The sequence below is a fragment of the Podarcis pityusensis genome (assembly GCF_964106645.2).
Source record: "Podarcis pityusensis genome assembly, chromosome: 8".
NCBI lineage: Eukaryota > Metazoa > Chordata > Lepidosauria > Squamata > Lacertidae > Podarcis > Podarcis pityusensis.
Window position 1 is genome coordinate 37,359,698 of NC_138033.1, and position 14,239 is coordinate 37,373,936.

At 46.9% G+C, this 14,239-nt stretch overlaps 1 protein-coding gene across 2 annotated transcripts; it reads right to left on the reverse strand.

The window, feature by feature from the left end:
* Positions 1-5,847: 5,847 nt before the first annotated feature.
* Positions 5,848-10,940, reverse strand: CFAP20 (cilia and flagella associated protein 20). Of its 2 annotated transcripts, none has more exons than XM_081016948.1 (6): positions 10,583-10,940; positions 9,484-9,563; positions 8,508-8,619; positions 7,947-8,135; positions 7,335-7,445; positions 5,848-6,278 (listed from the first exon to the last, which is right to left on the reverse strand). In XM_081016948.1, exons 1-6 carry the CDS (start codon positions 10,664-10,666, stop codon positions 6,273-6,275), a joined length of 582 nt encoding a protein of 193 aa, XP_080873074.1. In that variant the 5' UTR covers positions 10,667-10,940; the 3' UTR covers positions 5,848-6,272. The 2 variants fall into 2 exon arrangements, with proteins under 2 accessions (XP_080873074.1, XP_080873075.1); XM_081016949.1 differs by lacking the exon at positions 10,583-10,940 and adding an exon at positions 10,365-10,510.
* Positions 10,941-14,239: the final 3,299 nt, after the last annotated feature.

A 14,239-nucleotide genomic window follows, 5' to 3' on the forward strand; every position in this document is an offset into this window, starting at 1 on the left:
TTATGAATGTTAGAAAGATGCTGGAAAGAAGTTATATGACTTTAGTAGAAATATTATAAAGAATTAAGTATGAATAGCTGACATTGGGTAAAGATGTAAATTTAAGTTTAAAATTTCGTCAAATTAAATCATGGAACTAAATTTGTGAAAGAGGGAAAGGACTTGCTAGAATATTTAATTGAACTAGAATACAAAAAAGGAGGTGTGAGGAAGTCGAGGAAATAAGCTAATGAAAGATAAGGATATGAAAATATGGGGGTCTTTTGTATGTTTGTTTGTTCTCTTTTGGGTTTTTTTAAAATGTTTTTCTTTTCTTTTCTTTTCTTCTTTTGGTATTGTTGATGTTTTGTATATTTCTCTCTTGTTTTTCTTTTCTTTTCTTTTTTGTAATGTTTAAACTTTAATAAATATTTTATTAAAAAAACAACAACAAGGGGCTCAAGGGTCAGATAACTTCATACCCTTCAACATTTCTCCAGTGGAAATAGGGACATCCTAAGGAAAAGTGGGACATTCTGGGATCAAATAAGAAACTGAGACGGCTTCTCTAAATTAGGGACGTCCCTGGAAAATAGGGACACTTGGGGGGTCTGCTGCTACTGCTGCTACACAATGTCAGCACATGTAGCACTTTACAGAAGTGACTTGAGAACTGCAAGATTTGCTGACCACATTCTCCTGAAGCCCAATTCCTGTTGGCTGTGCTCAGAAAGAGGACCTCTCAGCACAGTGCACAGAAACTTGGGACAGTCCAGATTGCACAGCTGGGCTGAGCAGCGGCTGATCTTTGGCACCCTACCCTGCCCCCTCCACCTTCAGTTATGGCTTCTCTGCCCATCAAGCTTTGCTTCGGAGACATCAGAATTAAAGCCTGCTTGTTGCTCTGCATCACAGCTGCTGCTTCTGCCTTCCTGAAACTGCCAAGCAAATTAGATTTTTCTTTCCATCCAGGAAGGCACTGAGCCATGAGCCTGACCCCATTAGGAGGCTGATAAGATACGTTCATTATTGATTCTGCCTCCTGAAACGCTGCTTCTGTTGTGCAGTGAACTCTGACCATCTGAAGAAGAGGATGTGAGATCATGGGCTATTTGATAACAGCACCTCCTTCCCTTCCTCCTGTTGCTGCTGTGGGAACAGTAGCTCTTTGGAACAAAGCTCATTAAGAGCATGCCCAGGGGCTTTGACTATATCCGCAAATTGCATGTCCTGCCCCAACACTTCCCATCAGACGGGCTGAGTGGAACTGGCCTTGTAGAAAATGTTCTGTTGCTGTGCCTGCCTGTCAGATGATCCTCTCCACACTGCAACCCAAATACTTTTCTTTATAGAAGCAAAAAAGTCCACACCAGCCAGCTTTGATGCGTTCCGGAAAAATGGTTCACCTGATTCCAACAGAATATAATTTACATGAAAGCCTCAACAGGATCATTCCAAGAGCACTTCTCCAAGGCCACTGGCTTGCTTAAAAGATTGCAGCCACAGCAAAAAGGTGCATTGATTTCCAGTCAATCAATTTATAGCACAAAATTAGGCACTTAATTGCTACCCAATTTGCCAAATGCAGTGTGGATCCTTGAGGTTTTGCTTCTTCTGCAGGGAAGCACTCGGCACTGGTTATGATGTGTATTTCAGATGGGCAGTTGTGATTCTGTCCCAAAATTGATTCCTGTTCTTCGTGGAATGCGTTTGTGCACAATCATTGGTCCTTTGTGGCATGATTGTAAACTACTGACTAGCATACTTATAGCAACTAGACCTTCTCTAGCCATGTGTCCTCCAAAGGTTTTGGACTACAACTCCCATCATTCCTATGGAGGCAGCACTTTCAAATCAGCTAGCAGACAAAGGGACAGAGCAGGGGTGTTTGACCTGCAGCTGAACAGCCTGTTTTCCCCACCACCATCAACAAGATGGTTTAGCAGAATGGTCATATTATGCTGGGGCTGATGGGAATTGTAGTCCAAAACATCTTGAGGGCAGCAGGCTGTGTAGCATAATGCGCAGAGATCTTTTGCCACTAACAATCCTCCTGAGGCACAACCACTGCAGGCAACATAGCATTTTTAAAAGTTCTTATTTGTAGACTAAGTGCTAGGACACTAAATGAAGCAATGGCAATGGGCCATTGACTTTGCCAATCCATTTTAATAGCAAATAGTATAAAGGCACCAAGGTTGTTTATTGTGCACTGGCCTGCTGAGATTTAAAAATATGACTATCATTCAAAAGAGAAACAGTTAAAGAAATGTCACATGGATGAAATCAAGGTATGCACAATTGGGGCAAGCAGCCTTAAACAGATTGGTGATTCCCCATCCCAATGATGCCAGCTGCTTGGTGCAACTTCTACGCCCTTTGCAGAGGCAGCATCTCTTTGCCTTTGAATCCCACTTGGATAAGGGAGGCAGAAATTGCTTCAGCTGGATTTGCCGATTCTGCATGGCTTCAGCAACCACCTGCCTCCCATGCCCTAGGAAGATTTTGCCCAAAGGAACAGCCTGTCTGTTCCCTCTGACTCATCACTAGTGCAAGTCAGCAAATGGCAGGCGAGACAGTAAGATTTTGATTGTGGAGCAATGTCAAGGGGGTCGCCATTAGTCTGCATGCAAAGGACTCAGCCAACTTAGGGCTTAAGGTGCCTGAATGCCAAAGGCTTCACCAAACAGAGTCAGGAAGGTCTGCAGCACAGGCAGAGTCCTGGGCCCCTAAGCCTATAGCTTTGCAGGCAGATAGCCAGTGTCTGGTGTGTAGCTCCTGGGGCCAGTACAGTCAGACACCTTCATAGGGCTGTGCTGCCTTGTTAGGAGCAAAACCCTTCCAAGATAGTAGTTTTATTTGAAGAGGGATCTCTGGCTTTTGGGAAATTCGAAACCCAACACCTGCTGGCTGGGGCTGAATCCCGCTCCTTGCCCACAGCTCCCACTTTCCACTTGCAGCCTTTGTCATTTCCCACTCCTCGGAGAGGATCTCTGCCATCCAAGCAAGCCTGGTGTCTACAGCAGAAAATAGCACACCAGAAAGCCCATTTAAAAGAGAAGACCCTTGTGCTCATGCATTGCCGCTGAGCAATAAAGACCCCCTTTATTCCCTCTCCTGCACATGAAAGAGCCCCTACCCAGCGGGCACTGTCTGCCTCTTAAGACATGGGCAATCTGACAAAAGGAGAGTAGGGGCATCCCAGCTTGGCTGGCCATCTGTGGCTGGCTGCTGTCCAGTGAATGAGGGCGGTGGGGAGGGGCCAGGAAGTGAGAAGCTGCTGAGATGGAGCTGCCCTGTGAGAGTTGCAACACCAGATAGGACAATTGGTGCCTTGTGCGCATCCACAGGCATATCTGCTCCACTTGTTCTGGCTAACGGGGCCCCTTAGAAACAGTGCTCACTCCTTGCAGACAGATTTAATGTTGGGACAGTGGGATTCTTCCACTTGCCCAGACTGACCCATGCTGTCTGCAGGTATACCCCAACAACCAGCAGGCCCCAAGAAGAGAACCAAGCAAGAACTGTGGTAGAAAGGAGCAGGTGTTTGTGTCTGCAGGCTGGGAGAAAATTGCTCCCTCTCCAAATGTGGTGATGAGGCAGCATCTCCAGCAAGGAGTTATCTTGAGTGGATTATCCAGGACATTGGCAGGAGATAGAACAACCAAGTTCTCAATGCTGCAATGCAGAGGAAAACTGCCACATTCTGTTCCAGGGATTGGCGACAACTGAAGGTGGGTCTGGCATTGCAACAGGAGGCCCTGGTTCTTTTGGAGGAGGGACAGCGCCTCAAATTATCAGCATGTGGAAGCTTTTCAGCTATTAAAACCTCCACTGCCCTGGAAGGACTTGCCCTCCGGAGTCTCTAGAGACCAATCTAGGACTTGACACAGAATAAAAGCAAAGAGAGTCACTTATCAAATCTGTCCACCTAGGGAAGTCCACACCTGCTTCACCTGGGGGCAAGACCCTCACAATGCGCCCCCCCCCCAACTTCCACACCATTAAAACCCTCAGCTAACCAAGATTTGTGTACTTGCCGGTCTCCCCACCCTAGTGCTAGAAGTCACTCAGAGACATAAAAGGGCTATTTTTTACTAACTGCAGGAGCTGTGAGCTGCTCCTTTTTTTACTGAATTGACATAGTTCTTGCTAGTGTTCCTTAAAGAGGAAATCCATGGAACCACAAGAGCTCCATAGGTCACCACTAGTCAAGCAGTCAAAGCAGAAACCTCTTCATCCATGTACCTTCAGCACCCCAAGGTCTGACAGAAGGCAAGCCTTACAACGCAAGGCCCTAGAACCGCCCATGATTTTGACCTTTCAGGGCTGCTCCTCCATTAACCAGTTTACCTTACAGTGAGTTTAGAAACACAACAGCAACACCTGCTGGAAGTGAAAGGAACACCACCACATGCATGCTAGAGGCCTGTCGGCAGGCACTGCTGAAGTCATGGTGCTCTCCTTAGGACAAAACCAAGGGAGGGGGCTTCTGTTGCTGTTCTTCAAGCTGATCTATTCTGGTCCAGCCACATTATCAGACAGGTACACAATTTAGTGTTACAGGATTTACAGTAACTGCTGCACAACTTCCTCATGTGTGTGTGTGTGAATGGAAACATTCTGGCCATCTCTAAAGCAATTTGTGATGTTTTGGTTGATCCTAACAAATGTATTAGCCTCCTGCCCACTCTTGGCTTTTGGTCTGAAAGACCAGCCAGCAAGACTACCTGTGCTCACTGAGTACAGACCGTCAACAATCCTTCAGCTCAGAGTTCTGGTTATTTTAGGTCACTCATTTTAAGCTAAGTGGAAGAAGCGGAAGATAAAGGGCATCATGAGGCAAGCTGGGTGGCAACTCTGCCCACACTTGCATTTTGACAGATGGGGAGTCATGGGAGCACCTCCCCTGCTTAAGTTTGAAACTCAAAAAGGGCAAAGGTCTAGCAGAGGTACTTCTTCGATGCAACAGGAACCTCTCCCCAGCCTACTTAGAGAAGGGGTGGATAGCCTGTCGTCCTCCAGATGTTCCACAGCTGCAACAACCATCCTCCCTCATTATTGGCCATGCCTACTGAGGCTGATGGAAGTTCAACAAATTATGGAATTCCCTCCCCAGAGATGAGCCTGGCACCTTCACTATAGTCTCAGGGAATTATGAAGACACACCTCTTTTGATACCAGAGATGTGTGTTTGGAGGAGCCACCCTATTATTGTGACTGTAATTTGCATTAATTGCTTTAATACTGAATTGTCAATTGCTGTAACCCACCCTGTGACCTGGTGAAGCAAGGGGAGTAAGTTTAGTAACAATATTTGTAAGGCTGAGGCTTCTGGAAAGTGCCCCCCCCCCCCAAGAAGGCCACTTTGCCCGGATTTCCCAGCCCCTTCCTTGGACTGATGCCACCAGCAAGGAAAGGCAGCCAGCCTAGTCCCTTGTCAAATCTCCCTATGCTCAGACTTTCTGCTTTCGCCTTTCCAAGAGAAGCTTCAGATGCAGCCATTCCCCTGCCCACTTTACAGAAGTCATTAAAAGCACCAAGGCAGAATTTTGTTTTTCAAGGGGGCAAAACATGCTCCCAGTTCCCTTCATCAGCTGCGTGCACTGCACTGTGAATGTGCACACCGCATGACCGGGAAAGAGGAAGGGGTTCTACTGAGGTTCATGCCCAAGAAATCAGATCTGACAGTTCAGAAGTTTGGCTACCATCCCTCCTTATCTCCTTGGCACACAAGCAGGAGACACACATTGACATTTGACAAGGGGACAAGGCAGGCCAGGCACAATACCACAGGGAATCAATTCACCTGCAAGGGAGCCTGTGATGCATAAGGCCTCCTTCAGCATGTAGTAACCAAGAACAGCCTTACAAAGAAAATCAAATATTTAATAGCAGCTTCCAGAAGGGGAGGAGTCCACACGTATTTGGAGCATACATGAAAAAAGATATGAACAGCAAAGAAGAAAAACCACTGGCATCTGAGGGGGGCCGGGGGCACAAGGATCTCAAAACTGCTCTCCAACAGAGTTGTCTGCATGCACTCAGGATCAAGCCCCATAACTCAAGTTTGGTCTGGGGTTGATTTTAAAGTGCAAGCTTGATCGTGCATCATCTCGCTCACACAAAACAATGACATGGTTAGTTGTCCTGTGTCCCAGCATTTTAGATACCAACTTTTATTAAATAAAGTTACCCTATGTAAATCAACATTAAATTTTGTTTTTAATTTAAAAAAACAAACTCTTCCACCTCTCTTCAGTGTCTCTCTCAGTGTGTTTCCCAATGTGACATCATTGCTGCAGGGGGAAAGATGCAGAGAAAGACAGTTATTCAAAAGTTCACATTCATTCAAAAGGCATTCAGATCTCTCTTATTGCAGCAATATCCCTCACCAGCAGGCTCTCTGCCTGTGTGTGCATGCGCATGAGACAAGAGATTTGTCCAAGGCCCCCTGCTAGAACATAGCTGAACTGTCACCTGAAATCCAATTTCCCAAGGCTCAACTTTCATAGCATTCCTTCTTTAGAACTCACTCCTTAGAGAGACTCACCTTTAGGCACCAGGTGCAGACCTTTTAAGATCAACTAGTTTATACGTTTTAACATTGGGACATTTATCTGCTCCACTTTGTTGTGATGCTATATTGCAGCATATGTTGTTTGAATGTATATCAGTTGCTCTGTGAACCTGACAGCTAAGGAGTGGTGTAAGATGCTTACTAAATAATACACTAGATTATGCTGCAAGCGGCCAAATTCTTAAGTTTCCATGCAGTCCACGCATAAAGCTCTCTTAGCTGACTTCTTGGCATCAGTTGCCCTCACTTCCAGCAGCCGTGGGGAACCTCCAGCCCGTGGGCCTAGTTAGGCCCCCAGACACCCCTGTTTGGTCCATGAGGCCATTTTGACCAAGCCATGTCCATGTTTCCTACAGAGATAGGACTTCGGGGGGGGGGGCAGGTAAAGATGTAGCACCAATCAGATGAATTGGCAGCAGCTGCAAAGCTGCATGCAAAGAACTGTGCCACCCATGGCTTCGCAACTCAGGCGATCATCTGGTTGTTGGGGCTTTTATGCACATTGACTTCACAAGGTTAGCTGAAAGTTGGCACTTTACAGGCTGTGCCTTTGCCCATGCTATTTGATTTCAAATTGTGTGGGCAAAAGTGGGTCATTCGATGAGTCAGCAGCAAACCTGTCAGACTTGGCTTGAGGAGGGTGGAAGATAAGGATGCATTCTTGCCCTCCAAATCCAGTGCTCCACTCCAGCCGTCTCTGCACCCACAACTAGCTTAACAAGCGCTTTTTAGAATGCAAACTCCTGCTCCCCCCGATCCTCCAGCAGCTGCTCACCTTGGCCTTGTTCTGGACTGGGATATAAAGCTTGAACTCAGCAGGAAGCTCATCCTCAGAGTAGAGTCTGTCAGAGAAATAAATTCTGCGGATGCGACAGTTTGCGTGGATCTGAAAAGTCAAGCATGCCCAAGAAGGGTGTTTCAGCAGCAGTCATTTCAAAGCAGCCTGACATCTACCAGCCCCCCCCCCCCCACCACCACCACCACAAAATGGATGCTATTCCATTTCGCTATAAACAGAATCAGCTAGGAAGTCATTCTGGTACAGTCTCAGATTTGGGTTTTATGACTGGTAAGAAATTTTATATATAAATACTAACATACATATATACAATGCATGTGTTTCAGAACAACCTCTAAAGAGAGATCAGGCCCAGGGATAAAAGAAACCAGTCAAATCTGCTGATTGACACTTGTGGGCCTAGAATTTCCAGTGTTAACTCTGAATGCTGATCTCCCCCATGTTAACTGAAGACCCCAGCAGTTGCCACCGCTAGCTATGGAGAGACTGAAGCAGGGACCCACAATGGCTCTTTCTTCACAAGGGCAACCACCCAAATCAGCAACTGAAATGCAAGTGTCACAGCTGTCAGAACGCACAGCTCCTTACCTGGACTCTCAGGGTTTCAATGTAGTTGGTACCATATGCTCGTCGAGTGAAGTCAGAGAGGTTGAATTGGATCTGGTTCCAGCCATCGTCCAGGCGCATAGGCATGGTGCAGATGAAAGGCTTGACACGGGTGGTGCTCTGGTAATTGCTGGCACGGAACCGTCGGCGCACATTTTTATCATCTAACACCTAACACAGAAAGACACACCACTGTTGGAAAACGGGGGGGGGGGGGCTGCAGATGTCAAGCCTGCAGTCCCCTAACCTTACTGATAAGAATACTAAGCAGTTTGCCTTCAGCTCCCCTGGAGGGAGGGGCCTGCAGAATAAGCAATGTCAGGCTAGGCAAGGACCTGACTGAAGTGCTGGAGAGGAACTCTGCCAGTAAGGCTGAACCGAGGGTTGGAGCAACAGATGGATCTCAGAGACTGAGTAGCTCTAAGCAAGTCACCTTTTACACAATAGGAACAACCATCTCATGACTTTAGATGGGAAGACCAATGACTTTGTCCACTAATGCTGTCATGTTCTGGACCTGCTGTGTTAGCTCCATGAACTAACCTGTACTTCAAAGGTGAAGTATTTCTTCAGATTCTTGATTATCATCACCAGAAAGGGTAATTTGATCCCCAGCGTTTTCTTTGGGTCAGCAGGACACGTGATGTATGTGGTACTGTGGGGAAGAGAAACAGAATGAGCAAGACTGCACGACTTGCAGGAGAAGCAGGCCTTCTGAGAGCATCTCATCTCCCAGGGCTTCAAAAATTCAGGTGCAGGATCCGCATCAGAAGAACCCATTTGTTTGAAATATTTCTACAAGCATTTCAGGATTCTCTAAAAGCTTATATACTGATATTTCTGCCTCCCTATGGAGCAGGATTGGAGAAACTCAGCCCCAGGGACCAAATGTGGCCCTCCAATCTTCTCATCCAACCCTTGGGACTCTCTCCAGGCCACAAACCCTCACTGACCCCGCTCTGCACCCTCCTCAAGAGCCTTTGCCTGTCAGGAATGCATCCTATGCATTATATGATCTGTGACAATACCTCTTCCATGCCTCAATTGAAAATTGAGAAAAGCTTGTGTAGAAACTCTTAACTTTTGCATGGTTGGAAGGTATCCAGCTCTACTAAGAGTCACCTCTGTTGGTATGCCCAGGTTTACCTCTAGCAGTCCCTGAAAGTTTACCCACCATGGAACGCAGCTCTCGGGCTGAGAAAGGTTCTCCATCCCAGCAGCTGTAGGGAAAGCTCCTGCCACATGGGAGACTAATCCTTTCTGGCCTGAGGGCCACATGCAGTCAGCCCATTCAAAGCATAACAACAGATAAATTGCCACAATGGGCTCCTCCAATCCCAGACCCATCGTTACCAAGGATGGGAGCAATGAGCTGTTTCCATAGTCACTATAAGCTGGCGTGGTTTTGATGGAGAAATCTCTGTGAGGAAACTGGAGCTGGGAATCAATCCCACAATGCTTTTCAACATCTAATTCTCAATGGGACATTAGGAAAGCATAGACAGTGGTTCCTCTTTACCTGACATTGGTCCCTTCAATCTCCAACACCAATGACTGAATATCATTATCTGTAATTCTTTTGATGTGGCCATTCCGCACCTAGAAGGTGAGAATGAAATAGGACATCACTCAATTAAGCAGACGACTTTCTTGCTTCAAATAGCATCTGAAAGCCCTACCAGGAAGACATACTTCTGAATTGGAAGTGCAGGCTTCATCCTGGTCTCACAATGGCCAACCATATTCCCATGGAAAGCCCGCAAGCAGGACATAAAAACAACAGAACTCTGTTCACTTGCAGTTCCTAGCAACTGGTATTATAGTGGAGGCAGTATACAACCACTGCAGCTAGTAGTCATTGCTAGACTAATTGGCCATGAATTCAGCTTAATCCTTTTTAAAAGCTGCCCAAGTCAGGGACCATCACTACATTATGTGGTACAACTCCCACCATCCATTACCACTGGCCACATTGCCTAGGCCTGACGGAAACTGGCACCCAAAACATATGGAGAGCACCTAGTTGGGGAAGTTATGACTTAGAGAGTAATCTGCTTAGCCACTGAGGGAAACAGGCTGCAAAGCTATTTGGTCTGATCCAACAGGGCTCTTTTCAGCCGTAGTAGGAAGGGAAAATGAGGCTTTCTGCTTCCGGTCAATTGGAAATGGGACCACCAGGCATGAAGCACTGCTAGACCACCCTAAGATGTCGGGGCCCAAGGGACAGTGGAGGAGCTTCCAAAGAAATGGGGCAACAGACGAGGAGGGAACCCCTAAGAGGATCCCTCCCCAAACAGGTGCCCTCCATATTGTTCTCCCATCAGCCCCAACAAAACACAGTAATACGACGCTGGGGCCGACAGGAGTTGTAGTCCAAAAGAGTCCGGAGGTTCCCCAGACCTGGCTCGGGCTTCCTTCGAGCATGTGAAGCCTGAGGGAGGAAGCGAGGCTGGCTGGCTCTGGGGTTCTCCCTGGCGGCGCTCTGAAGAGAGCTCTTGAAGGCCAACTCTTGAAGGCCAACCCTTAAAGGCCAACCCCCTGGCAGCCATGAGGACTAGAAACCCTCTCGCAGAAACGCCCCCCAGGCCAGGTAGGCCAGGACCAGCTCCCTCCGCCACCTTCTTGTCCCAGATCTGCAGCGGTTTGCTCCCGATGCTGTAGAGCACGGATAAGAAGCCGCTCTGGAACGTGTTCTTGAACATCCCGCCGCCGCCGCCTCCGCGTCGCGGGTAGGGAAGGCTCGTTCCGCCGAGCGGGTGAGAGGGCGTTGGGCTCCCTCCTCAGCCGCCGCCGCCGCCGCCGCGCGCGTCTCTCGCTCTTCTCAGTGATTCCTATGCGGAAGGACACAAGTCCCCTCTCACTGTGTACTTCGTCCCCGCGCGACTGGAAGAGCGCTCCGCCAGCCAGCTAAAGCGAGGCTCAAAGGGCCAACCGGACATGGCGCCGAAGCCACGCCCCCCGTCGTTAAGGGACGGACTACTTTCCGGACGGGACTAGTTGCCGTCCTCTTTCTCGCTCTCTAGGCGCCGTGTGTTGTCGCGCAGCTCGTGCGCGTTGCCTGGGCAACGGGGCGGGACGAGGGAACTACCTCACCGCGTCCGCTTACCCCGTAGATCGGAAAAGTGCAGAGAGGTCCATTCAGTAGTTTCTAGTGTAGGTCTGAAACTCCCTTGTCTCTTTTGCTTGTTTGCCTTCCTCCAACTTCCAACTCACTTCCCTTGAGAGCTGACCTCCAAAGCAACCTCAGAGAAATTCATTGCATAGCGCAGCTTGTGCAGCAACCCCGCTACCTTCAATAATCCCCTCGTTGAACTCAGTGGGGCATACTTCTGTGTAGGCATACAGAGCTGCACTCTTCCTGCAAAATATGATTTGCTTATTTTAAACTTTTAAGCAGTTCAAAGCTGCCCTCCCTATTTGTTCCCATTCATGAACCTCAGCTGTTGATACCCAGCAGGATGCTACCACCTTTGTAACCTGGGGGTCATAGGAAGCCATCATGGGCCAACAGCCTCCCCATGAATTTGCCTTTAAATTGTGATCACTCGCTTGGATAGCTTGAAAAAGAAAGTAGAAAAATGCATGCAGAAAAAGCAGACCACCAGTGACCATTAGTCACAATAGCTATATATCACCTACAGGATCACAGCCTCTAGGTACCAGTTTCTGGAGAACACTTGGAGAGAGCTTCTATTATTATGGTTATCACTAATTTGTTACCTACCTTTCACCAACAGGTCCCAGGGCGGGGTAAAGCAATTTGAAATTCAGGATTTAAAACAGTTGAAACAGGTTACAGTCACCAGAATAGGGTGGATTCTGATAATGTGTCATAGGCCAGGTTAAAGATGTGTGTTTTCAGCATTCTCTAAAAGCTGTATAGTGAAGGTGTCAGATGCAAATCTGTGTGGAGGGAATTCTACAACTTAGGGGACACCACAGAGAATGTCTTCTGTTGGGCTGCTGCCACCCCTCGACTTCCTCAGCAGTGGAACTACGAAAAGGGGCCCTTCTGCCCACCTTAGCACCCGAGATGGTTTCTAGAGAACAAGGTGGCCTTTTCGCTATTTGGGCCTGAGTCATTTAGGGCTTTAAATGCTAACACGAGAACCTTGAATTAAGACAGGAAACGAATTGGCAGCTAATGTAGCTGTTTTAGAATAGGGGTTGAGTTCTCAAAGCAACCCCAACCAATAATATGTTTGGACCAGTTGAAGTTTCTGAGTAGTCTTCAAGGGAGCCCCACATAGAGTGCATTGCAATCATTTAGTATGGAATTTAGAACATGGAGTGTTTTTTTAATACATAAAAAAAGAAAGCTGGGAGGGCGGAGACACCTCAAAACCGTCCAATGAGGATTGAATGAAAACAGTTATTGTAGAATGTGAGGAACATTAATTGGGGTGGGGAAGAGTAGAATGGAATATTGGGAATCCCAAACAGTAATATTCACGCTGCCCCACTTTTTGTTGTACATCCCCTTGTTTCCTGATTGCACAGAAAACAGCCATGACCCATGCAAAAGAGGGCAGCATCAGCAAGCAAGTGGCAAGGTTCTCAGATATGTGTGCTTAAACCTTGATTAGGACTGCTACGCAAGGACTGAAACAGAGATATGTTTTTAGAAATGTTAGAACCCAGGGCGGTAATTTGATTTTGGCTTAGGGCACCTTATCAGCTGCCATGTTCTCACCTGCACCAGTCAAAAGAAGCTTGTAGGCTTACTCTATCTTTAAGGAACTTCCCACACAAATCAGCGTAAACTGCTGTCATCTTCAGATGAAGGGCAGTATAGAAATTTAATTTAAAAAATAAAATAACCATATGATGTTGTTGTTGTTGTTTCTGTACTGACATTTCAAGCCATAAAGCTATTTTACTTACCGTCCACTGTTATGTGTAAACAAACATTTTAGTTCAGTGTATCTGAAGAAGTGTGCATGCACACGAAAGCTTACACCAAGAACAAACTTAGTTGGTCTCTAAGGTGCTACTAGACAAATTTTTATTTTTTTTATGTATTTCGACTGTGTCAGACCAACATGGCTACCCACCTGATTTTAGTTATAGTGACATCTGTAGCTCTTGCTAAGCATTTTTAAACTTGTAGTGACATACAGCAAAAACCACAGGGTCACCACAATAAGGATCACAAAAGTTGTATCTCAGTGAACACAAGTACAGTGGTACCTTGGGTTACATACGCTTCAGGTTACATACACTTCAGGTTACAGACTCCGCTAACACAGAAATAGTACCTCGGGTTAAGAACTTTGCTTCAGGATGAGAACAGAAATCATGCTCTGGCGGCGTGACAGCCCCATTAGCTAAAGTGGTGCTTCAGGTTAAGAACAGTTTCAGGTTAAGAATGGACCTCCGGAACGAATTAAGTTCTTCACCCGAGGTACCACTGTACAATATTTAATTTATTTGTGTGGATAGACACACAAGCAGATCTGTTAACAGGAGTGTCTGGACAACAGAGAGGGTGAAATGCTATCTGTGTTAAAGGAGACAGTAACACACTCTTTACTGGGGGGAAACAGTATCCAGTTGGATCCCCCCATTTAAATAATTGCCTTCAAGTTAAAAACAAGGCACTGCAGCATGTGTTCCAGACCTCAGAAGCAACTTAGTATTCCAGTATCAGGTTGAGTTCTAGTACTGAGCAAGAAGAGCTCCTTCGCAATAAGGCTATTCCAAGCAGCCCTCCAAAACTGTTCTCTCTCCTACGGTCCAGGCACTGCTTTACCCTCTAGGCTGTCTGCTTGGCATTCTTTGTTGCCAAGTGCTCCCCGAATGCTCAGACATGAATTTGTGAGAGGCAAATTACATACTCCGGGAGACTGATCGTGGCTGATCTTGTGTGTGTGTGTGCTTGTTGTGGGGAAACAGAGAAATGGGAATAGTGAAAGTGTCTAGCATGTGGCACTGGCAGAGGGAGCGTTCTGCTCTTCCCTTTTTGTGCTCAAGGACTGCTTCCCTGCTTCCCAGGTGCCCTATATTCTTCCAACCACCCCACCCAGGGAAGGAAAGCAGCCTCTTGCACAGCAACAGCAACAGCAGCAACACCACCACCACCACCACCGCTGCATGCAATTTATAGCTCTTTGGGGGTCCTCTCCACTTTAATCTGCACCAACACCCCAACAGGTCAGCCATGGATTGCTAGGCATCATGCATAGCTCAGCCATAAGATGACAAGGGAATCAAAGGAAAGAGGCTACATTTAAAAATAATAATTAAAAAAACAAGTGATTGATGCCAAGACACTA

Coding starts and splice junctions, on each gene's coding strand:
- CFAP20 (XM_081016948.1), bottom strand. CDS start 10,666: ATGTTCAAGAACACGTTCCAGAGCGGCTTCTTATCCGTGCTCTACAGC. Junction 9,564..10,582: donor TGCAGATCTGGGACAAGAAG/GTGGCGGAGGGA, acceptor CTCACCTTCTAG/GTGCGGAATGGCCACATCAA. Junction 7,446..7,946: donor TTGAAACCCTGAGAGTCCAG/GTAAGGAGCTGT, acceptor TTGACTTTTCAG/ATCCACGCAAACTGTCGCAT.